The sequence below is a fragment of the Zootoca vivipara genome, chromosome 6 (genome assembly GCF_965207765.1).
Source record: "Zootoca vivipara chromosome 6, rZooViv2.hap1.1, whole genome shotgun sequence".
In the NCBI taxonomy this organism is placed as follows: domain Eukaryota; kingdom Metazoa; phylum Chordata; class Lepidosauria; order Squamata; family Lacertidae; genus Zootoca; species Zootoca vivipara.
This window is the reverse complement of record NC_142589.1, coordinates 36,990,591-37,016,230: the sequence shown is the minus strand read 5'-3', so window position 1 is coordinate 37,016,230 and position 25,640 is coordinate 36,990,591. Positions and strand designations below refer to the sequence as shown.

General features: G+C 44.9%; 1 protein-coding gene across 6 annotated transcripts in view; it reads left to right on the top strand.

Moving 5' to 3' along the window:
* Positions 1-25,640, top strand: part of ACSF3 (acyl-CoA synthetase family member 3) — a 64,354-nt gene that overhangs the window by 5,131 nt on the left and 33,583 nt on the right. For all 6 annotated transcript variants that reach the window (XM_035118956.3, XM_088671968.1, XM_035118959.3 and 3 more), the window contains 4 exons: positions 670-825; positions 11,985-12,139; positions 14,292-14,437; positions 19,751-19,863. In XM_035118956.3, coding sequence (XP_034974847.3) covers positions 670-825; positions 11,985-12,139; positions 14,292-14,437; positions 19,751-19,863 — 570 coding nt within the window. The remainder of the gene's footprint in view (positions 1-669; positions 826-11,984; positions 12,140-14,291; positions 14,438-19,750; positions 19,864-25,640) is intronic.

The following is a 25,640-nucleotide window of genomic DNA, read 5'->3' as shown; positions in this document are numbered from 1 at the left end:
GTCTTGCTGACTGCCATGGTAGCGCAAGGTCTCTGCCTGCAGTGGATAAAATGTACCTTTAGGGAGGCAGAAACACACAGACATTGTGGCTTGAGCAAATCAAAGAGATTGGAGCTCTTTTCTCCATACATGCTCCACAATCTGTGGGTTTCTGTTGTTCACAGATAATGGTTAAGAAACACTTTTCTTTCTCAGCAGTAATAATAATAACAACAAAAACAATAGCAACTAAATTCTAACAGGGGTTGTTTGTTTGTTTTTTTAAAAAAAAGCACCAATCACATGCCTGCTTTTTCTGTGGCTCATGGTAAAATGGGCTGTTGGCCCTCCTGACAAGGACCTGAACAAAGACTTGCTGTAGAACAGGGCTCAAAGCAGACACACCGGCTGCAGTCTAAATCCAGCCAATGTTTAGTCTAAAGCTCTTTTCAGAGGGGATGGCAAAGAGGTAGCAGGTTGATGCAGAAGGAGATGCTGTAGATGCCCTCTAAAAGTGTCTGGATGGATAAACTGTATTTCTAACACACCTTAAAGGTTTCCTCTTCTATTCTTTTCATGTCTCCCACTGACAGTAGTCTAAGCTCTGGGGCCCTCACTTTTGAAACAAATGGCGTGCATGCTTGTTTGTAGCCTCTACTCCTAATGCTGCCTGTTTAAATTTCTTTGCAGATAACTGGGCTGGTTAACAAATGGGAGTGGACAAAGGATGACATTATTCTCCATGTTCTGCCTTTGCATCATGTCCACGGGGTGGTCAACAAGCTGCTATGTCCCCTCTGGGTTGGCGCAACATGCATTATGCTTCCTGAGTTCAGCGCAAAGGCGGTAAGTTTGTCAGGGTTGCTGGGTGGGGGGCTGCCACCTGTCTGCTAACCTTTCAGATGAATTGCTGCAGGAGACTTTATATTAGAGTGAGGATGGGGTGGGTGGGGGTGGGCTTGCTGTAAATAGGCTCTCACAGCAGGTAACAATCTCTTCCAGATGAGCAAAAATGGAAGCCTTTGTAAATTAAAATAAACAAGAGTGGGATCTTTTCTTTCAGACTGGAAGTGTGCAATGAATGATAAATATAATAATTTTGTGGTTGGCTAAAGAAAATCTTAGTGGTCCAGTATCTTTTGTGTCATGACCTCAAAGGTGCACAGATTGTGGTTTATTGGCCCAAATGTGTTTTGAGTCAATTGTCTCTCTTCATTGGAGTAACTAATTTGACTTTTCCAACGAATGACCAAAAACACCTTCCCATCATGTACCCATCACCTGCGCACCTTTTGAGGTTTCCTTTCTGCATCCCTTCATTTGCTGCCCTCCCATCTTTCCTTTTCTGGTAGTTTTTGTGGTCTTCCTTCAAAATGATGTTGTTACTTCATGCATGTGAAGCAGGTTCGTGTCAAAACAGTGGCTGTATTGCTCAGTACAAGAGGTGTACCTTGGGCTCCCTTGCTTTCAGAATGGCAATGGGTGCTGGGACCAACTGTCTCCCATCACTTCTATGACTTTCAGAGAGAGGAAGGTGAAAATACCCAATGCTCTTTTAATTGAAAAGGCCTGTAACTCTATGGCAGAGCGCACACTTTGCATGCAGCAGATCCTGGGTTCAATCCCTGGTATCTCCAGGCAGTGCTGGGAGTGACTGGAGTGACTGGTCAGAAACACTGGAGAGCTGCCACTAGATGATGGGTCAGTAGTCCGACTCACTTTAAGGCAGATTCCTGCATTTTCATTCTTGTACTCCCCTTTCTCTACTCCATTCTTTTAAGTAGTAGTCTCTTAACAAAAACCCTTGGCTTTACCATGTCCAGGCTCTGCTGCCTTTCTTTGTAGCCTTCACCTTTCAATGGTTCTTGTTGCTCTGATTGGCTTGGGCCATGTGTCATGTGGTGAGTCCTAAAGGCTTCAGAGTTCTTGCTGCCCTAGGTAAGATTGGCTGGTTGTCTCTGGTACTTTGTATACAGCCAGTGCTTTCTGGCTCTGATGTGTTCTGCAAATGTTGATTCATTCATCCATGCCAACACTAAGCAGTAGATTTTTCCCTTTGCTCCTAATAGCTTAGCCTTGCCTCACATATACCAGCCCAATTATTACATTTGACTGGAATGGCGCAGTTAAGGGTGGCCCATGATATATGCCTGGCTTCTTTAAGATACAGAGGATATGTAGTGCATCGATGCCTCAGTTGTGGATCTTCTTGCCCGCTACTATCAAGCAAGCACCAGCAGTGCTGTGTTTTCAACACCTGCCCAAGACCATTCTGTTTACACAACCCTTTTCTGATGTGCAACTCTGGCATCAGTTATTGTGTATCGCTGTCCAGATGTTGATAAAGCTTTTTTAAAAAAAAAAAAATGGTGCTTTACGGATGTGTTACATTCACTGCCAACATGCATTTTTCCACTGTGGTATATAAGCCAATAAATAAATAAGCAAATAGGGGAGAGGTTTAGCAAAATGGAGACGCCCTTGGAATTTCAAAAGAATAAAGGGCTGCAAAGTCAAACTGCCCTTGCCAGCTCAGGAGCATGGAAGTTCAGCTAGCATCACTTCTGTGCCTGTGTTTTGCTTCCCTCTGGCTGGAAGTGCAGATATTGCAGCAATTCCTCAAAGGGTAGTTGTTCTTTTAATGGTATGGTATAGTTTTATTTATCTACTGCTTCTATGAACAGCATTAATAAACATTATGAAAGAAATACACACTAGAAATGTATATTTCTCAGAGAAAGAGACAAACAGGTCTGGCTGATCTTCTGCTGGCATGGGCTTCCCCATGCTTTTGACAATTTCCCAAGGAATAAGTGAGTCCCACCATGTGCTCTTTCTAGCCAGTTCAGTGCCTTGTGGCAATGGGGGTGGCATTAACAGGAAGGACACCCTGTACTGGTTGGCCTCTCTCACACCCAGAGATGGTTGTCCTTTTGTCACCCATTGCTGTGATGATGGAAACTCTGTGCCAGATGTTGAGATCATGGCTCTGCAAGAGGAGACAGCTTTGATGCGCGCTCTCCATCCCTGGAGACAGCGCCACAGTGGAGCAGATGAAAAGCACGGCAGCAGCCCCTTCATCAGTGCTTGTGATGTGAGATGGTACTGAAGGAGATGAAGAGGCCTGAGCATTTGGCAATGGCATTTACACCAAGGTGCCAAACCCACTTAGATTATTTAGAAGAGGAAAGGGGTCGTTTTCTTAAAATGATCTGTCTGTCAGGTAGGAATCCAGGTGCTTCTAGGAACAGTGAAAATTTCATTCCTGTTGTCTGGATTCCCAGCCAAAGCTACTGTTGGGAAGAGGGGCATATGAACACCCTTCTTAAAGTTATTAGCCCTCCCTCCCCAACCTGATGCCTTCCAAATGTTCTGTTTTGAGTGCTGGGAGTTTGATAAATTTGACAGGCTTCAAAGGAGAGTTGCAAGGGTGATAAAATGTATGGGGCCAAATCCTTTTTAAGGATTGATTGGAGAACTTGGTAATATTAGGCTGAACCAGCAAGTACAATCTGCCAGTGTCAGGACTGAGGATCTGTGGGAGGTTCAGCTGACGACCAGGCTAGGAAACGAACTAATAGCCAGGCCAAGCCAGGCCCAGGAAATACTATCCTAGCCCAGGCAAAGTCCTACACTGAACTGGAAGCTTTAATAGTCCTTCCTGTTGAGGAAAGCCAATGGCCAGCCTGATTTCTAGTCTGGTGGTTCATCACATGATGTAGCTGTGTACAGAACTGTGGGTTCCCCCTTCTAATCACAGAAGCATCAGCCCCACTGAAATGTAATCTGCCTCCTTCTAACATGCAAAACAGTTTTAGCAAATGCTGCCTGCCTGCAGTGTATTGCACAGACACATGTTCTAGAACACGTATGTGTGGGCAGGGGTCCAAGGAGAACATCGAGTGGCATTCAACCAGAGGCCTACGCAGAATAGACCCATTGAAGTTAATGGACATGACTAACTTAGGTTCATTCATTTCAGTGCATCTCCTCTAAGTAGTTTAGTACCACGCAGTGTTTCCAAAGTAATTCCCCTTGTGTGTATGTGAATCCTGCGCTACTAAGATACTGTTTGCCCCTTACAGACTTGAGGTTTTTCTGCATCTCCTTCCCAACATCTGCATGTTGCAGCCTGTGTTCTGGTGGGTGGGGAGAGGGAGTCCAAACTGATGTGTGCTGACCAGAGAGCTCAGTGGAGTCTGACAAGCAAGGGCAAGAGAGGCCACCAACTCGAGAAGGTTAAGCGATGCCCCCACTTGCCCTGCCTTGGCCCAAGAATGGCTGGCCAGGGACCAGCTGCCTGGCCTGTTCTTTTCCGCAAGCTCTCTAGTGCAGTAAAGGCCTTGGGAGGACTTTATGTGCCTTTTTATTTTTGTTTACTTTCCCCCCTGTTTCTCTATCCTTTTTGTGAGGGCCTCCCGAGGGAGTAGGAAAGTGGTTTGATTGACATGACAAAGGAGGTGCAGGAGGGTAAATCGGGCTTTCTTACGGAGTTTAACACAAGCCGACTTTGAGTTCCAGTCTATTTTCACCAGCTGTTTATAAAGTGCCCTTTTGCTACCGAAATCGGCTCTCGGGAAAGCGGCACAGTTTCAGCAGCAGATTTCGCAGAAGGAGCCTGAGCTTTTCCTTCCGCCTTTTGTATTTCTGTTTCTTTGCACCTCGAGAGAGCAGTCAATTACAGGGCGATATAAAGAAACCCGAATGGCAGCTCAAACACTCGACACGCCGATCAAAACAAAGCCGGGAACCTTTCCTCCAAAGCTACTGCTGCCTCCAGAATCAGCCTTGAGTAATACTGGCAAGGGTTCAGGAGAAACCGCAGCAGTGTGCCCAACCTTTCTAATCACTAACACTTCATTATGCGCAATAAATACTTTATTATTACAGTGTTTATTAGATTACTTAATTCACAACGTGCCTTTACAGTTACACGTACATGTGGCAGCCTGGTTCGGTTGGTCTTTGTGACAGTAGGCTCCTTGCAGGGTCAGCACAGTGGTGCCCTTAGGTCACTAGTCATTGTAGCATCTTTCCCTGTAACCAGTCTGTGCATCCAAGGGAAACAGCAAGAACACCCCAAGAGACGCTTGTAGTGGCTGCTTTTCTCCTCTTCTTTCCGAGAATTTGGCATTAGTGTTTGGTGGGATCCCAGTGGAACTATGCCCTTGTGAGCAGAATATCAGAAATGCTCAAAACTTCCTCCAGCTGGGGTGCTGCACATCTCTTCTAAGCAAAAGTTTATTTGAAGTCAAATAGAAGCAGCAACAGCAGCAAATGGCAAGGCCAGAAGGGACCCTAGAAAGCAGGATACAGTCAAACCTCGGTTTACGACTACCTCGGGGAGCAACCGCTTCGGCGAGCGACCGCTGCGGACCCGGAAGTGTTTACATCCGGGTTCTGTGGCGTCGGATGCGCAGACGCGATCTGCGCAGCACGTGTGTGCACAGAAATGCTCTATCGGCGCTTCGCGCAGAAGCAGAAGCATGCCTTCGGGGAGCGACCGCTTTGGCGAGCGACTGCCTCCGCGGAACAGATTGTGGTCACAAACCGAGAGACCACTGTATCTTGTATATGGGGAACCTTCACAATATGATCATTCAGGCTCCTCTTGAAGGCTTATTACATCAGAATGTAATAAGAGGCTGATGGAGCCTTTCATATTCAGCGTACTACTCTTGCAGTGGCCAGCAAGATGCCTATGGCATGCCAGCAAGCAGGATCTGAGCACAACAGCAATCTCTGCACCTGGTATCCAGAGGTTTACTTCCTCCAACAAAATTAATCTGCTGCTAATGCACTATTATTGTGTCAATAATATGTTGCAGAATACACCTGTGGTAAAACACCAGACTGGAGGGGTCATCTTCCTGGGATTGGACCCTCTGGGTGTGAACAAAGTTGGGGCTTGCCTCTTCCTTTCTGCACTTGTTCTAACAGCTTCATTTGGCTGCTCCAATTCCTGAATCTCACCTCCTGAGTCCCTTATTCCTGGCCTTGCAGTAACCTTGATACAATGGTGGGATATGCCTGTGGGAAAGGCAGCAATCCCTACCATCCTTCACTTGCTCTCCCCCCCCCCCCCACGGACTGCCCTACAGTCACTACAGGGAATCAGGTGTGCAGATTACTCCTGCCTGTCCTCTCTATGAGGAAAGATCAGTTTGGGCTTTGAATGCACCAGCTGTATGGACTGGATAATGGGTAAATGGAATCCCGGGGCATATTTCATGACATGTGGCTGGGGCAAAAACCCTGGCTCTAGGAAACAGGTCTCTTATTCAGGAGGGGGGTTTCCCAATCCTATATTTCCTGGAGAAAGTTGTTGGTGGCTTCATCCCTTCACTTTTTTAAAATTTCATTCTCTACCCTCCACCCCCTACCCCATATGAAAGGGGACACTGGCAAGAGCATAGAAGGGGAACATCACCATTGAACAGTTTATACTGGATCGTTTTTCACAATCCTCAGCTTGGGGAAGGGGTGAAAGAAAAAGTTATATCTTTTTTTCCTTCTTGCCAGATCTGCCATTTGTCCTCAGCATCTGTTGCAGAGTAATGCCTTTTGAAGTGTGAGGGGGGAGAAGGGAGATGCAGGAGGGAGGGAGATGATGAGAAGAAGAAGACGACAAAAGGAAACTGGAGCCTGTCATATTTTGTTAGATTCCTGGGTCCTGGGGAAAGTGTTTGCTCCTTTCAGCATGCCCGCAGCGTAGCGAGGGTTTAAAAGCTGTAGCCTGGGATGCTCAGGGAACAGCAGAGCCTGCAGATGAATAAGTGATTAAAACAGAATCATGCAGAGCACACAAACAGTTGGAGGGTATCACAAACAGCAAGAGCTCAGGCCGCTTTTGAAAGAAGGAGGTTTTTGCTTCCTCTTCTGTGCTGAAAACTTCTTACCTTAGCCAAGGAGTCAGTAGAGACTCAATGGGGCAGGGTGGTGAAAGAATTGCTAGGTTGCACCAGATCCTTGGTCCTCAGCATTCTGCCTTCACAACAGCAACCAGGTAGATTCCTGCAGGAAGCTCCCAAGCCAGCCATGGCAGGGTGGTATCCCTGCCCTGTAGCAGTATGTCGGGATTTGATCAACCAGGTGGGGGAAGTCTGAACAGAAGTTGGCAGCGACTGAACAGGCAGGTACAGTCTTGTCACCTAGAACTTAGCAATGCCTTTGTGGATGGGAGCAGAGCCACCCGCCCCAATGGAGCAATCTCATATTCCCGCAAGGCAAGAGAGTATCACGAGTGAGCATGCCATGCCTCATCTTTAAAAGCTGGGTGGGAGGGATGGGGAAACTTGTTGGGATATCTGTGTTGCCCCGATCTATTTCTGAACTCCTTTTCCTGCACCTGAAATCCTGAATTGTGACTCCTGAGATATCTGCTGCTGAGATTGTACCTTTACTTTCCTGAATAAAGATCTCTTACTTACAAGTAAGAGCCTCTGTCTGTGTGTGTTAGGCGGGAGCCAGGGCACCTGCCTTTGAGCCCAGCAGCTGTGTGTTTGGCTGTTATGACAAGAGAGAAATGGGGAACATCTGGCCCTCCAGACAACACTGGACTACAACTCCCATCAGCCCCAGCCAGCGTAGCCAATGGTCAGTGATTATGGGAGTTGCAGAAGAAAAACATCCACAGGTCCCCCACATCTGATTTAAAGTAAACTTTGCTCTCCATGTATTCACCCAAACCAGAGGTTGGGAACCTGCAGCCCTCCAGATGTTGGACTCCAGCTACAATGCTCTCTGGCCATTTGCTGTGTTGTCTTTGGTGGTATATGAAAGTCCAACAACGCCTAGAGGGCAACAGGTTTCCCCACCCCTTATCTGGACCCTTTTAAAACCATTTGGGGTTAACTGTTCTTCTAATACAGGCATCCCCAAACTTCGGCCCTCCAGATGTTTTGGCCTACAACTCCTATGATCCCTAGCTAACAGGACCAGTGGTCAGGGAAGATGGGAATTGTAGTCCAAAACATCTGGAGGGCCGAAGTTTGGGGATGCCTGTTCTAATACCATGTTGCAGTGAGTTCCATAAGTTAACTATACATTGGGGTTAGAAAGGCCAAATGCTGAATCCAACTTCAAGGCTGGATTCTTGAGGCATCTCCCCCCACCAGAATCCATTAGCAGAGAATGGCAATAAAGTGTTTGTGTAGCAGTGGGATAAAGACAGCATTAGGCGACTCAAGGGTAGGGATGGGCAAATATTTCAGTTTTAGTTACTTGTTTCTACATTTTAAGTTCAGTTCTTCACATTTCTACATTAGTCTTGAAAATTCAGTTTGGGGCAAGTTTTTTTCCCCTTCTGAACACGTTAGGTGCTATTTTTCCTAATCTTCACATTTTTGCAAAGCAGTTTTTCCTACTGAATTTGTGTGTGTTATTTTCACCAATATGTGCATTTATACACAAACTTTACTCTGGCGTGTGCAGTTTTATACGCGTTACTTGGGTGGAGAGTTCCATTGCATAATTTGGAAAAGTGCAAATTTCAAAGGATGAAATGTGAATTTTTAGATGCGAACTGAATCAGAGTTCTCCCCCCATCCCTGCTCAAGGGAACCAAGTTCAAAAAGCAAATCTCTACACAAGTTTTTATCCCACAAAGCAGAACACTACCAAGTAGCACTATTCAGTTGGATATATTTTGTCACGAAGATGCTCAGCTATCTGGATCAGACTGAAAGCTTTAGAGAAACTGGGTGGGGGGTGGGGGGTGGAGAGAAGCCTGGCGCATTTTATTTATTTCTTTGCAGGCGATGTAACCAGCACCCTGTCAGTCAAGACGGGAACACAAAGCTGCCTTGGAGATCAAAAGAAAAGTAAAGGGGTGATTTAACATGCATTAGAATATTGTTACTTGTGAAAAGGCCCCCCTTCCCTTTTCTTGGTAACAACATGAATTAATATGCCAATTTGCATTTGGTTCACCAAAGAGGCTCTTGTGGATTGCGTATAGATACAGTTATCTGTTTAGGGCAGGGAGGTTGGGGTTCCAACTTCGGTTTTTGTTTTTATTTAATTGGAAAACTGATTTGAGAATTAGAAACACTCCAAAGGGAAAGCTTGGGGGGGCTGTTTAGATGAGAGAGCATGGGAGAAAAGATTGAATGGAAACCATGATATTCCGTGTTTCTCCAAAAATAAGCCATAACCCGAAAATAAAGCATACCCCGAAAATAAGCCATACCCCGAAAATAAGCCATAGTGATAGGCAGTTTAACCTTGTAGGTTACTTAATTACTTAATAAAAAAATAAGACATCCCCTGAAAATAAGCCACCATGTTTGTTTTTTTGAGGAAAAATAAATATAAGACGGTGTCTTATTTTTGGAGAAACACGGTATTTCTCAGGGATTTCTGTATTAACTTGTGCTATTGTGCACCTGTGTGTGTTTGTACCAGGGATCAAATCTTTTTTTTAAAAAAATATTTATATTGTATTAAGGTGATTTCAGTTAAAAGAAATAAAGTGATACAGAAAAAAGAAGGGAAAGTTAGAGGGAAGGAAAACAACAACAACGATACGTATAAAAGTGAAAATATGTACACACACATAAAGCAATATATGATATTCACATACATTCATGTATAAATTGGTATAGTGTTATTGTCCTAGTTCTTATGTAAATGTTAATAGCCTACCACATTTTGTATAAACTCATTCCAAATGTTATAGTATTTATCTATACAGAGTCTGCGCCTGTAATCAATCCATTCATAAATTGCCAGTGATATCATATCATCAATCCATTGATTGAAGGGTATCGTATCTTTATTTTTCCAATTCCTCAATATCAATCTCTTGGCCACCATTAGGGCACGGGAAATCCATTTCCGTTTTCCTTTTGATAATTTCCATACTGCAGGTATGGGCGGGGTATAAATAAATTATTATTATTATTATCATCATCAATAAAATATTCTCCGCTGAAAGGTTTAACTTTTTCTGCACAGTCATAGTTACACAGTCCAGCACTTTCTCCCAAAACTTATTAAGCAAAGAACACTGTATAAGTATATAAGTATATGTTTCAGAGAGGCATTGTCTAAGCCACATCTCCAACACTGAGCTTTCTTAGCTAACCCTTTTTTATACAACCGTAAAGGAGTCCAATAAACTCTTGTATTAGTCTTAATTTTAAATCTAATGACACCTTAGGTATTGAAGCTAATACATTTTCCCACTGTTTGGGTAATAATGAAAGTTCCAATCATCTCTTGCAGTCTGCATATAGAACTTGTGTATTGTTAATAGATATCTATAGAAAGTAATTTGCTGGCCTTTTATTTTTGAATTGAGTTGTCCAATTGCTCCAATATCTCAGGTATCTCGGAAGCTAAAAGAGCTGATGGCCCAAACACACTTGTAGATGTTGTAATTGAAGATATTGCCATTTGGCTGCATCTGATAGATGATATTTTTGTCTTAAAATAGCAAAAGTATAAAATTCATCTTCCCCATCTATCAGTTGGTCGATACACCTGCTTCCATCCAATTTTTCCATATCGCCATCTTTTTTGCAATTCTTAGTATGGGGTTCCCCCAGAAAGTAAGCTTCCTGCAGCCAATCATAAGCCGTGCTTTAGTTTTTGACCTTTTGGAAGTCAAACGGACTTCCGGAACGGATTCTGTTCAACTTCCAAGGTAAGACTGTTTCACAGAACCCCTGTGGTTCTCAGAAGGGGTGGCGAGCCTCCTGGACCTGCAGCTAGTTTCTTCATGGCCACTTACTTCCAGGCATCGTAAGGAAGGTCTCCCTCCACAGATGCCTCTGAATGCCAGCTGCTGGGAGCCACAAGCGGGAAAGAGAGCTGTAGCGCTTGGGTCCTGCTTTCAGACTTACCATAAGCATATGGTTGGCCACTGAAAACAGGGTGATGGACTAGATGGGCCGTTGACCTGACCGAGAAGACACTTCTTTTGTTCAGAGCACCCTCTAGATGTGGGAGTCATCTTTCTTGGATGTACTGGAAGGCATTTCTGTGGCTCAAAGAGCTGGTGGACAGATCTGGCGTCAGAAGAAGGGAGTTTGGTTTAGGAAAGAGAGTGAGTTGATCACCTTCAGTCATATCACGCCTTCCTTCCCTGTTGCACACACCTCTTTGTGCCTGAGCATGCTGAGCTGGCGGGGGGGGGGAGGGGAGGGAAGCACCATGGTGTCATGAATTGTTAGAGAATACATTTGTCAGCAATGGGGCAGGAGCTGGGAAGAAGGGCAGGAGGAGGAAGGTTACCATAACAGTACAGGCAAGGACTGTCTCGTTGTTTATTTATGGGGTTTCTCCCTCTTGCTTGGCAGCACTGAGGGAGACGAGCAACAGCACTGGGGGCACACTAGCCAAGCTTAAATATTCATTTCACGACTTGGCCTCCCGATGCTCTCGAGGCTGGCTGCTCAGTCAAGCCCAAAGACCCCAGAGTCAGCTTAGCCAGATGTGGGAGTCTGACCCACTTTGTGCCTGTTGTGGGGCACTGCGAGTGAGCAAGATGTTTCTTTCCCCCCTTTTTGGATGTGAAGTGGCTATTTGTCGTTCTCTGAGTTTGATCCCAAAAGAGTTTAGGTATGGCTGATCAGGTTCTCCTCTCAGTGCAACTCTCTGCTTCTGCCTGGTCCTTTTGAATCCTCCTCTCAGCTTCAGGGGGATGGAAAAAGCTTTCCTAACATGCTGATACACTATGGTGCCAATGCTTCGCGTGTGCCCTGGCTTCCGGTGCATTTCCAGACCCAATTCAAAATGCCATTTTTTTAAAAAAATAAAAAAAATTATTTTATTAGATTTTCTTCCAACCATACAAAACTGAAAATCACCATAGCATGAACAATAATAACACAGAGAGACACAACTATATGCCAATTTTAACCTTGAAAGCTCCAAATGAGCTGGGGCCGGATTCCCACACATTCAACCGGGATAAAGGAGACAGAGAGACCCTTGCAGGAAGCATTGTTTAGCTTTGTTGGGTTGCCTTTTCAAGTGGCTTTTCTGTGTCCTTGTTCTAGGTCTGGGAGGCATTTCTGAAACCCCAAGCTCCCCGGGTGAATGTCTTCATGGCAGTGCCCACCATTTATGCCAAGCTGATGGAGCACTATGACAAGCATTTCCGACAGCCTCACGTCCAAGATTTCATTCATGCTGCCTGCCGGGAAAATATCAGGTAGGTGGTCCTACCTGAGCCAAAGCCACAGCCGTGTTTTCCTCTCCCTCTTCCCCTGACTTGAATTTAGTTGCATAATGGTAACATTTTATCCCTTCCTAGTTGCCCACCCTATCCCAGAAACGGGCTAATTTATTCTGTATTGGGAGGCTGGTACTGGTTTGCTGTAATTGAAAGGAATCGCTCTGCAGGTGCTTAAGGTCACCTCCAGCCCCTCTGAATGCACAGAAGACAATCCGCATCAACACATGGTCAAATCCCAGATCTGATGCTGATGGGTTCTGCCTTGAATTAAGCATGTAGGCCGTTCCTTCAGTTTAGCAAAGGCACACTACCTTTGCTGGAGGGTGGGTGATGTCCACATCATGGGCAAGGGATCAGTTCCAACAGCAGGCAGATCATCTTGATTTCAAGTTGGAAAAGAGGGTGAAATCATGGGAGGGAGACGTGCCGATTAGCAGACTCCTTTCTTTTTCTCATTTTTTTCCAGTCTTAAATTCAGTTCTCCACATCTCTTTTTCAGTTTGTGATTTTTTTAAAAAAAGCATCATCATGAACATTCATCAGCATTTTAGTAAGAATTTCTCATAATGTACACATTTCTATGCAATGCACATTTTTTTGCAATGCTGTTTTCCCAAAATAATGCTATTTTCACTAATATATGAGCTTTTTATGGACACTTTACCCCAGTATATACACTTTTGTTCACATTACATGGCTAGAGAACTGCATTGCAAAATGCGGGAAAATGCAAATGTTTCAGTTCTCATATATTGTTTAGGAAAGGGTGTATTAGGTAGATTTGCCTTTAAATGTGAACTAATTAAAATTCTTCCATGGCCCCTGCCAGGCCCTTTCTGAGAGTTGTGGGAAAGGGTTGTCCAGGGACCCATGGAGCTGCTGTGCAGATTGCAGAATCTGATTTCCTAGATTTCAATGGGCACTTCTTTTGGCCCCCACTCTGAAGTTCTTCAAGGAACTTTGCAGTTGTGCAATAAATTAAACTGTCCACCGCAGATGATTTCCTTCTTTCAGAAGGAGGCTTTCAGAAAGCTGAACCAGGCACTTGGCAGGGGATACTTCAGGGACAGGATATTCTGCTTCTGGGGCGGATGTTGAGCTACATGGTCACCTTCCAATCTGGTGGTGCTGAGCCTATGATTCCATACAGCTTGCCCTCTGAGAGACAAGAGCCAGGGATCCAGCTTATTCTCCAGGCTAACCTCCTACTATCTTGTTAAAAACCATCTGTCATGTCTCTGCTCTCGGGTTGGGTTCCAAGATGTAGATGCAAAGCCCTTTTTCTGTTCTGGCAGGTGCCCAGCCCTCATCGCACTGTCACCACTTTGCAGCAGCGAATAGCGAATGCCGCCCTGTTTTCTTCTCTGCTTGTGGGGCGATTGCCAAGGAACATCTTGCTCTGGGGCAAGACTGACCCTAGAGAGTAGCCTGTCCAGTACGTTTTGCTTTCCTGGTGGCTGTCTTATGTAGGTGTTTTTTCTCAGTTACATTTTGTCCAGAGGCTATTCCTGTGCTCATGGGGGACCAGCACTTCTTGCAACCTGTATTGCATTTGCAGGAAACCAGGTCCATTACTTAGTTACGCAGAAGTTTTGGGGGAAGGGCCCAAAGAGGCAAACATGGATATTCTAATCTGTAGGCTGAGATTCACATTTAAAACATTAATATCACAGAATGCAAGCCAACTGATTTCCCATCCAGATCACCGCAGATCAATTCTTCAATTAATCTGCAGCCCACCACAGATCACTCCAGATCAGTTTCTCTTCCATTGATTTACCCCAACTTAATTTCCCAACAGATCCTGCTCCAAATCAATTCAATTCCTTTTCAGTTACCCCCATTCATTATCTCTACCAAAGTCATCTTAAATTATTTTTTTCTCACCACTCCCAGTTAATATCCTACTCGGTTACCCACCCAGACATGTCCATCCTGTCTGAATCCATCCTAAGGTGTAAGGGAGTGGTGGCATGATGCTGAGTTCCCCTTTTCTAGGTAGTGCTGCTGAAAGCAGAATCCGGCAGGCCCCTGCACTTGGTTCTAAATAGATATTGAACAGCTGTAGCAATAAGCCTGCTCTGCAGTTGTTAAGCAACTTAACTCTCGCTGGCATCCCTCCTTGCAGACTGATGGTGTCAGGATCTGCAGCCCTCCCAGTCCCTATCCTGGAGAGGTGGAAGAGCATCACTGGGCACACACTGTTGGAGAGATATGGGATGACGGAGGTTGGGATGGCGCTTTCGAACCCGCTCCATGGCCCTCGTATACCAGGTAGGAATCTAGCGAGGGCTGCAAGCTGTCCTACAATAATCAAAGTGCTTTAGGTACTGTACGTTTGGAGAAAAGGGGGGAGGTGCTTTCAGATCAGGACTGTACTAAGCATCTGTTTTGGCAGGTAAACCCTCACCTCTTTAAATCCACAAATAAGGTTGTTATTGCTGTTTAAATGTGTATATCAGGACTGGGGAAGCCTGTGGCTCACCTGATGTTGTTGGACTCCAGCTCACATAATCCCTGACATATGAGTTGTGCTGTCTGGAGCCAACAGGAGTTAGCTAATGACCCACAAGTGGGACCCAAGCTCAACAGCACCCCCCACCCCAGTGGTTTCAGCAAGTGGTATTCAGAAGCATACTGCCTCCACCATGGAGGCAGAGCGTAGCCGTCATGGCTAGTAGCCATTGGCAGCTTTCATGAATTTGTCAGATGGCTTTAAAAGAGGATTCAACAAATTTGGTAGCCATCACTGCCTCATTTGGGAGTGCATTCCGTAGTTTATCTATGTGCTGAGTACTTTGGTTTCCCCAGAAAATTCAGCTTCATTGGATGTCCACAAGTTCTAGTGCTATGCGAGAAGGACAAAAACTTTTCTCTATCTGCTTTCTCCATGCCATGTATAATTTTTGTATGCTTCTATAAGTTTTCTTCTTGCTCTTCTGTGAACTGAAAAACCTCAAATGCTGCAGCCCAGGCCAGCAAAACTCTCATCCTCAAACACATCTTCAGCTGATATGTGTGCAGATATTGCTCCCCAGAGACTTCACCCACTGTGTCGTAGCAGACCCAAAGAACAGGGTTTCTTTAGAACTGCCCAGCGGAGGTGGCGAAAGGCAGCATCCTGGGCCCTGTGATTGCAGCTTTTCAAGCTTAAGGTGTTAAGCAACAGTGGCACGATCAAAGTGCTCCAGCGCCATGACGCTCTTCCAGCGCTGTATTCGGTAGTAGGATGCATGCCAAGAATCTCCCTAGAGACAAAGATGAAAAAGGAACGAGATGCTGAGGTTGACACAACACAGACAAAAGAGAATAATTAGAACAACCAAAAGCTTCAGGACTGGACAGCTGGCACTGCGGGGTATGGAGTCGTCAGGCAGCATGAGAAAACGTATTGCCAAGTCAGTTCCCAGGGAGCCTCACCATAGGGGCAAACCTGCACAAGGCCAGACTTCTGAACTCCGTACTAAAAGAACAACTCCAGTGAGTCTCTGTTTGGAAGGAGCGTGAGCAGATAGAGGAGGCGCTCAAGGAAACCTGTGGCCTGTGCCCTTGGATAACCTCTGTCAGGAACCTGGCTGGCAACTGGGTGCCCAGATGTGTACAGGGTGTCTCATTCATTCCAAAGGCAGGTACAGCTCTGCACATGCAAAGGAATGTTCCCCACAGATCTGCTTTCTCTGTTGGAATGACAAGGGAAGCTGCTGTGTGCAGGCAGATCTGCCTGTGTCTTCTGCTGCCAGGACTCATACCCCTGCCCAGTTTTTCACATGTAATATACGTGTGCAATATATTTTTCATCCTAAATTTATTTTAGAGTGCTGGCAAAATGGGGGGGGATTCCCCTCTCCTCCTGCCACCTTTGCAATTCACAGAGGCATTTACGCCCCAGTCCCCCCTCTCCACTGCCTCCCAGTTGTCTCCTTTCCACCCTCCACCCCTAGCTCCAGGGACCATGTCATGTCATCTATAGAGCCCTGACACTTCTGTTCTCAAGGTGCTGAGATCTAAAAGTATAGGAGAGGTTCTGTCCGAAAGAAGAGGAGATGAAAGATTTGGAGATAAGCGCTTTGCTCGTACATGGTTAAAACCCTGCTTAAAATGCTTCTGTTTTCTGCAGTGTGCACACACTCTTTCTCTCTCTCCTCCTCTTTCTCTCTCTCTATCCCCCCCCCCCGGTGTTGTTACTGTGAAGGGAGATGAATAATTCATGGCCAGCGAATGCCTCACTGGGCCTAATCACCACTTTAATTGGAGGTTTAGATCAGAGGCGGCTAATAGCTCCTACAGCGGGGACTCCATAGATTGTTGACAGGGAGAGTGCTGAGAGCCTTATCGTTGGCCTGTTTCAATTCTCTGAGGACACCACCACACATAACAGCATCCAGGTCCCCTGATACTGAAGGACACAGACCGCAGGGCCAATTAAATTTATCAGGGAAGAACTGACAACTAACTTAAACAGGGGTGGGGGGGAGAACTGGTGGAGGGCTAATAGGGTTGCTCCCTTCTCTGACGGCTGCCTGTCTTGGGTTGCCGGGGCTGAGTTTAGCTTGGCAGGCAGCTTGCCAAAGGCCCAGGAGCTCACAAACTAAAAGGGGACAGGTGCAGAGACCTCTCCCCTGGTTATATGGCAAGAATCAGAAAAGGCCACGGCTGCTTTTTAAAGAAAACCCCCAAACATCTCTCCATCTGCATAGGATTGAATCTTCCTTTCTCTTCTTCCACTCCCACCCCCTGGCCATCTTTGCCTGGCATCACCGGGGAGCTGAATTGGACCCTCTGTTACCCGTACAGACTTAATTTTTATATGTCACTCGGCCCCGATGAGCGCGAGTCATTGTCTTTGCACGAAGACTTTAATTGCACTGCCATGCTGGTATCACTATAATTAACGTTGTCAGCGTTTCCCAGCCTTTTATAGACCTCTGCTTTCAAAGGTTTGTCATTTTGGGTTGGGAGGGGAGGAAAAAAAATAGACCCTTTCTGGAAAGAGTGTGATAAGTCAGCTCTCAGTGGGTAGCTTTTTCCTTTTAAAATATATCTATACATTGGGTTTATTTTGGCAATATAGGGACTGAATTAAAGTATGGGAGACTTACGGTTGGTTTTCCTCTGCACACGAGGGGGGATTGTTGCATAGTCTGAGTACAGAGACCTCCTTATCTTTGCAATAATTAAATTTCTGTCATGTCATGCAGTGGTTGTGAATCAGACACACATGTACAGCTCACTCAGGAAGATGCACCATCCATTGTTTCCATCTTTTGTAAATTGGTGTTGGAGGAATCGCTGTCAAAACACTGCAGTGCCTTCAGGTCCTGGGTGTGGGTGGCTAGAGTCCTTTCATTTCTGATCGATGCTTCAAAGCCAATTGTCAATAGCTTAGTCAAAGGGCAGGTTTGAAATGGTCGTTTTCTGCAGAGGCAGCCACAGAAAAAGCTGCTGTTGGGCCAGCACTCTCCACTCCAGTCTTCTGGATGCAACTGGTGACACCCCAATAGGGATGTTCTACCAGTTAGTTCTGGGCTCAATACAGAGTGCTGGTTTGGGCCTTTAAAGTAGGGCCGCCATACGTCCGGATCTTCCCTGACATTACTGGGATTTCAAAGGTGGAATTGATGTCCGGGTTGGGGGGGGGGGGGTAATTTCTGAAAGGCGGCACTTTGTCCTGGATCTTAGGCAAGTTAATAGAAAAACCGCTCAACAATTTTGGGGGTTCTTAAAAATATGGCAGCCCTATTTAAAGCCCTATGCAGCTCAGAATACAGTACCTCAAGGACTGCAACTCCACATGTGCCCACACCCTTCATTAGAGGGCTCCCCTCCGTGTGCCCCCCTTCAAGGGGGGTGCAAAGGATGGCCGCCGGAACAGACCTTTTCAGTAGTATGTCCCCTCTCCTCCCCCTGTAGAATGCTTTCCCTAGGAAGACACACCTGACACCATCCCTGCCAGTCTTTTGACACCAAGCTGAAACCTTTTGGTATACTCAGGCCTTTGCCTGCTATGCTGGTGGTCACTTTTTAGTGAGGTGGGTAGGACTTGTCATTATTATATTATTGGATGGGAATTTGATTTTTTGGTGTGTTGTTGATCATTTTAAAATTTTCAGATTTTTACATTGCTTTTGTGTGTTGCATATTATCAAGTTGCTTTGAGACTTTTTCTTTTGTATAAGGCAACTGATAAATGTTGTCATAATAATAATGATGATAATAATTCTGCTGGGCCCCTGCTAGTATGCAGTATCCTTGATCCTTAGCCGCCTCTGCCTCTTGCTTGGTGCTCTCCCCTGTCACGTAAGGCTTTTGTGTCCCCATTGCATCCTCCCTCGTGGTGTTGATGCAAGCTGGCATACTACTCAAGGCCCTCTCCTCCAGCATCAGGGCTATCCTGCCTCTTTTCTGCATCGCATGACTTCCGGGTGAAATGAGAAGTGTGTGGCCTTTACCCTCTTGACTTTCCCAGCTCCAGCAGGGTTTCTCGGCACAGTTTGTGGCCCTCTTCAGCTTGCCTGCCCCTTTGTAACTGGACCTGTGCCCTGGACCCAGGGCTGTGCTGCTGTACTACTTCCCAAATTCTATGCCAAGATAGCTACACTGTGCCATCTGATTCAAATTAAAAAACCAAACTGGGCAAAAGCTGTTCAATTTTTCTTTAATAGTAAACACTTAGGATGTTTTTGTGTGAGAGAGAGCGCTTTTATAGAAAGCCACAGTTGAGAGAACTCTGAAAATGGATTTCCACTGAAACAAGGAAATGTTCTGCAAATGTCCTGAACTAAATAGCTCACATTTTGACCCATTGCTGTTAGCAGTTGGTGCTGGGCTTGGTGTCTGTCCAATCGCTCCACCCACCGGCTTTCAACTTCCTCTTTCTTTCTTTTTTTCTTTTCTTATATAAACTTTATTGAAAATAATACTAAAAATCAACAAACATAAAAACATACATTTTACAAATCATAGGTCTACAAACCTTCAAGTAGTATAAATTTATAGATATACCCTATTACACAACTCCGTCCTTTCCTCATACTACTACTTTATCATTTACACTCTAATCATTTCTCAAACTTAATCACATTAAGCCTTCATATCATAAATAAACCTACTAAAAAAGACATAAATTAAAGCAAATAAACTTATCCTCTCTTCCCATACGACTTCCACTTATCTTCATCCCGGAATGGCTAACTTAACTCAATACTGCTTCCGTTAAACTAACACATTTCCTTAGTTATTCCTCTTATTGTCATAATTTTCATAAATAGTACAGGTTGTTAGAGACAGATCCAGGTTTTTAGTGTGGGGCAGTGCTTCCTCATATAATCTCCAAACTTCTCCCAACTCTGATGAAATTTCTGTTTACTTCCACCTCTAATTGAATTTGTTAATTTCGCCAGATCTAAATAACCGAATAATTTCTCTTGCCATTCGCTAATTTTTGGTATTTCTTGTTTTTTCCAATATGCGGCAACCAAGATTCTTGCCGCTGCTGTTGCATAGAGTACTAACTTTTCATCATTTTTATTTATAACTTCATCCAGCATTCCTAATAGAAAACTTCCTCTTTCTTCCCCCCCCCCCCAGGGTCGGTGGGGATTCCACTGCCCGGAGTGCAAGTGCGCATAGCCTCAGAAAGGTCGCAAAAGGAAGGCCCCGCCTACACCATCCATGCTGAAGGCGATGAGAATGACACAAAGGTATTAACAAACTTGTGCAGAGGACAGGAAGGGCAAAGAGGTTAGGAAAGGGTTATTTTCTTTTTTTAGTTTTTTTATTCTTTTCACACAAATTTACAACAAAAAATATCTTAATCAAAACATTATTACAAAAAAATTAACACAGGCTAACTTAGAATACAGTAACTAATAACTAATCATTACTTTATTGATTTAAAAAAAGGGTTGTTGTTTTTTTCATTTCTTCAATTCATTGAAGAAAGGAAAGGGTTATTTTCTCCTGTCTGCTTTGGTCCCCTTGCCAGGAGGAGTGAAATATCACTGAGGCTACTTTGGGGGCAGTTGGTGTTTTCTTCTTTTTGTTAGGTGGGGAAGCAAACTCAGCTTATGTTTCTAAGTGGGCCTAGGCCCCCCTGAACGCATGTTGCGAATACTGGAAAGGGGCCATAGCTGAAAGCCAGAGCACCTGCTTTGCATGCAGAAAGCCTCCAGTTCAGTTCCTGGTATCTCCAGTTAAAAAGTGGGTCAAGCAGGAGGTGATGGGAAAGGTTTATCCGCCTGAAATCCTAGAGAGCTACAACCAGTCGGAGCTGACAGTACTCTGCTAGAAGGCTGCTTCCTCTGTTCCTATTACAATACCGATTCAAATGGTGAACCTCCAAAATGTGGTTTCTTGGTTCAACCCAACCTGGACAAATGCTAGCACATTCAGAAGCCTAGCTGAGCACTCTAGGATCTACCGGGAAAGTTAACTCAGAGGAGCTTGGCCATGAAAGAAATGTTTGCATAAATCACTTATTTAGTCCTTGGCCTGGCATACACATCTATCTATCTATCTATCTATCTATCTATCTATCTATCTATCTATCTATCTATCTATCTATCTATCATCTACAGTACCTACCTACCTATCTAATATAACTATAAACAGTTTTCTAGTAAAGAAATCCATACATGGCAGAACAAATTTCCACAAATTTAGCCAATGATTTTAATCTTTTATCTCTTTTGCAAGAAGGCAGTTTAGTCAATCATGCATTTCACCAGGTCCACTTGTGCTGGAGGTTGTGCTCTGGGTGATTTCCAGACAGAAGCAGTGCTCATTCTAGCTGACATTAACAGGCCACCCATTCCTCACTTTGCTGCTGCTCCCCACCCTAAACCCGCCGATTTTATTTTTTTGCATTCTCTTTTTGAAGGCAGGAACCAAAATACGTTATGCAAAGTGAAGAAAATGTTTCTCTTTGAAAAAGTTGGGGTTCCTGGTTGTTGAATTCGCACTCTCTCCCCTTTCATTCTTCCCCTGTCAGCCACATCCACCAGAGGGTGTTATCACCAAGGCAGCAACTTTATAATAGCAAGAGAAATCTTATTGCTGTATTACTGCTTGCCCAAAGCACAAGAAAATAACAGGTTTGCGGTTTGGTGTGTTAAAGAAAAGTAGGCACCCGGCAGATATATCCGCAAAGGAAATTTCAAAATTAGATCAGAAGAAGCTGCCTTAGACCTGGTCAGACTCTGAAGGGTCCCTCTAGTTCCCACCATCAACTCTGACCAGCAGTGGTATTACAGTGTTTCAAACAGGGAGTCTTTCCCAACCCTACCTGGAGATGCCAGGGATTGAACCTGACCTCATGCATGAAAAGCAGGTGCTCTGCCACTTCCCATGGCTCTTCCTCATAATTGGGACACCTGCAGAGAAATGGTCCAGTCCCTAGTTGCTGCCTGAGGAATGAAGAGGCACCTGGAGCAGCAACCCAAATGATGATTTTAAATAGTGGATGGGCTCATATGGTAGAAGGTGGTCCTTCAAAAATGTTATGAATGACCATATGTTGCTTAGAATACTTCCTTCCTCCATCTGAGGTTTTCTCTTTATAACTGTAATGTTTGGACGTACCTGTAGTCTAACTTATTTGAGTGTTTACTTCTGTAATTCCTGTCTCCAGTTTATGAGATTCATAATTAAACCTTCGTCTCAAAAGAGAGATAGAGATAGAAAGTTTAACCCACAGGATTAAATTCGATGGACAAGATTCTTGCAGTCATGTCAGAAAGTCGCACTTGGAAGTCCGAGAGCCATGCGATAGTGTGCCAAAAGAGCTGATGTCATTTGCAAAGCTAGTTTCTGGCACAGCCCAAAGATCAATAAGCTACTTAGCGGGAAGTTTGCTGGCGCTGCCTCTCTCTCCTTTCTCCCACTTTGCTTCATTAGAGAAACCTCACTCTGAACCTCGGCACCATCCACACTTTCCGATTTGGCTTCAGCGATTATTAACCTCCATCCCATACTTTTGCCCTTGAGATACGCTTGAAGTAGGGCAAGGATCAGCATCAAGCCCCACTGCGCTGTTGCTAATCGTTCCTTTTAAAAGTACATTTTATGCGATATTATATATGATTGAGATTTAGTGCCTTTATAATACAAGTAAGAAAGCTATAATGCACAAATTTCCAGAGTGGTAGCTACATTAGTGTCCTGTAGCAGAAACACTCAGAGCTTTGTGGCACCTTTAAGATGACTATCTTTAACTCTTGAGAATGGTTCCCTGCCTCACTGAAGGTGTTAATATAATCATTTCAGCAATTATCACTGCTGTTGTAAAAGGTTACAAGTGTGCCTGTTTAACAGATATTTAAGCTTTAATTATCACTGGCTGTAATTTTTGCATCTCATTGCCATTCAGCTCCTGCCCTGCCGTTTTCTCCTTTGTATACCTGCCAACTAAGATGTCATTTCATGTCTCTGACAAAGTGGTCTCGAGTCCGCAAAACCTTATGCTGTAATAAATTTGTCAGCTTTTAAGGTGCCCAAGACTCTTTTGGTTATAATACAGAAGCAGTGGGTGATAACTATTAGTCTGGAATCTGGTTTTTCCTCACACACACATATTTATATAAAGCATGTTTATTTACCATGGTTTATTCTGTATATTAATGATACCTGAACTGGTGGTGACTAGCCCAGGGAAAGAGCTCTTGGAGTCATGGGATATATGAAAATGTTGGCTCTGTGTATTGCAATTGAAAGTAGAAAAGGGCAACCAAAATGCTCAAGGGGATAGAGCAGCTCCCGTATGAGGAACATTTGGGACTTCTTAGTTTAGAGAAAAGGTGAGTAAGTGGAAATTACGCATGGCATGGAGAAAGTGGACAGGGAAAACTTTTTCTCCCCCTCTCATAACAGTAAAATTCATAGACACCCAGCGAAGCAACATGTTGGACGATTCAGGACAGACAAAAGAAAGTACTTCACACAATATATAGTCAAACTATGGAACCCACTCCTGCAGGAGGCAGTGATTGCCACCAACTTGGATGGCTTTAAAAGAGGATTTGACACACTTTCATGGAAGATAAGCCCATGATAGGGCTATACTCTGCCTCTGATCACAGAGACAGTACAGTACAGGCAACCGCCCTCCCCCATTTATGCACATTCAATATGTGTGTGACTACACACATGGACATCACATCGAACCCAGAAGTCACCGGGAAATGTCACATAAAGGGGCAGAATGGAGCTGGGACAGCAAAGGGTGTTTGCAGGACTTTTCAGTGGTGTTTCAAATATAAGCGATTTCACTGGCACGTGCGGTGCCTCGGAAGTAGTAGTAGTACTTAGTAGTAGTAGTAATAGTATTACTAATAATAATAATAATAATATTTATCCCTTCCCATCTGGCTGGGTTGCTCCAGCCACTCTGAGCGGCTTCCAACACATATAAAACATAATAAAGCATAACCCAGAACATTTGTGATATGAAAAGGTACAGGATTTCAGCAGGTAGTCACTAGTCATTCCCCAATTGGAAATGGAGTGGTATGACTGCTATGGAACTTTTGCAAACAGCATGACATATAACTGCCCTGGCCCCAGTACGATTGTGAGCGCAAATTATTGTGAAGGCAAAATCACATTAAAAAGGACATCTGGAGGGGCTCTCTAATTTTATCAGCATTGAGGCGCAGGAAAGGGTTAATCCCCCTTTCTTCTTTGTTGCTCAGCTCTGGATATTTCATCTTGCTTTGTTCACTGGGATGCATATTTCATAGGCTGTAGCTTCCCAGCTGGCAGGAGCTTGCAAACTCTTGGAGCATAGCGGGTATTGTCTGTCTGTTTGTTTGTTTATTTTTAAAGCCGCCCCCCCCAACTCCGCCACCACTCTCCCCCTCCCCTTAAAAAAGGGAAAGAAAAGAAGCGCTTGCTTAGATCCAAGAGCCGAACTCTGAGCCTTGGCAGTGGGGCGCTGTCAGCAGATAAAACGGGCTCTGCAGCTGCACAGAAATGCCACGTCTCCTAACTGGGAGATTTTTTGAGAGTGAGCAGTTTTGTTGCTTCAGGAAGAGAGGAAGCAACATGTGACTAGATGAGTGGTGGAGCACACTCTTCCCGACTTTAATTCATGTCATCTCCCATTTTTAAAAAGAAGAAGAAGAAAGGGCCGTGTAGCAGGTGACACCAAAGGCCTCTCTCTGCCCGAGCCCCCGGAGAGCTGCTATCAGTCAGAACAGACTGCACTGGGCTTTGATCAGGGCTGGGGAACCTGTGGCCATCCAGATGTTGCAGGAGCATGACTCTCATTATCCCTCACGACTAGCTGTGGAAGTTGGAGTCCATGTGGGGCGCAGGACCACACGTTATTCCTCCCCCCCCCAACTGAGATGCACAAATAGTCTGACCTTACTTCCTACGCAATTGGAGGTGCTAGGATTGAACCAGTGGGATGTAGTGGTTAGAGTATTGGACTAGGACTAGGGAGACCCAGGTTCAAATCCCCACTCAGCCATGACGCTCCCTTGGGTAAGTTGCACACTCTCAGGATAACCTACCTCACAGGGCTGTTGTTAGGATAGAACGGGGAAGGGGGGGAAACAGTGCATGCCCCCTTGAGCTTCTGGGGGGGGGAAAGGTGGGGTATAATTATAATATTAAATAAATAAAGTCTGGGGCCTTCTGCATGCAAGGCAGGTGCTCTAACTATGGTCCCTCTGGGAAACCGTGTCCTTCCAAAGAGCCCAAGTCTGCCACACCTCTTATTGGACTCCTGCACCCCCCACCCCCACCCCCCACCCCAAGGCCAATGCAAAGGGATGCACCGAGAAGCATCTCGAAGAGCTGCGCTGGAGCTGGATTAAATATTTAGCAAATTGTGAGTGCAGGTAATGTTTCCTTTCCAGTGGTGAGCTGGTTAGAAAGATTAGCAAACTAGACTTTTCCCCCCAATGAAAGGCTGCTGCATTCTGCATTACTCAGCAGGTGGTATTTCCCTGGAGGGGGGGATGCAGGAGAGAGTAGCAGCAGGCTGGTCCAGAGCCAAAACTTGGCATTGTGCCCTCTGGGAGAGCCCATTTTCTGTGGGACTGGTGGTTTTGTGGATGCTAAGAAGGAGACACCACAAATGATGCAGAAGGGTATCGTCTTTTTGATTGGCATAGGCCATTAGTTTTTCCAGTGTGTTTTTAGTGTATGGTTTCATTCTGCTAACCCGCTCTGCTGTTTTATTGGGGTGCTGTTGTATTTGGAATTATTTATTTATTTTGTATGTTCATTCATGGCAGGGATTTTGAATCATAAGAAGTAGAAAGTACATTTGCGGTCGCCTAATCCAACCCCCTGCTCAGTGAAGGGTCTGCTACACAGGATGCAACTATAGCACCCCTGACAGGTAGCTTGTCCAACCTCTGCTTTAAATATTTCCTGCAAAGGAGAACTCGCCACCTCCTGAGGTAGGCAGTTCCACTGTCAAACAGCTCTTATCATTAGGGCTTAAAAAAAAAACCTAATGTTTGATTCT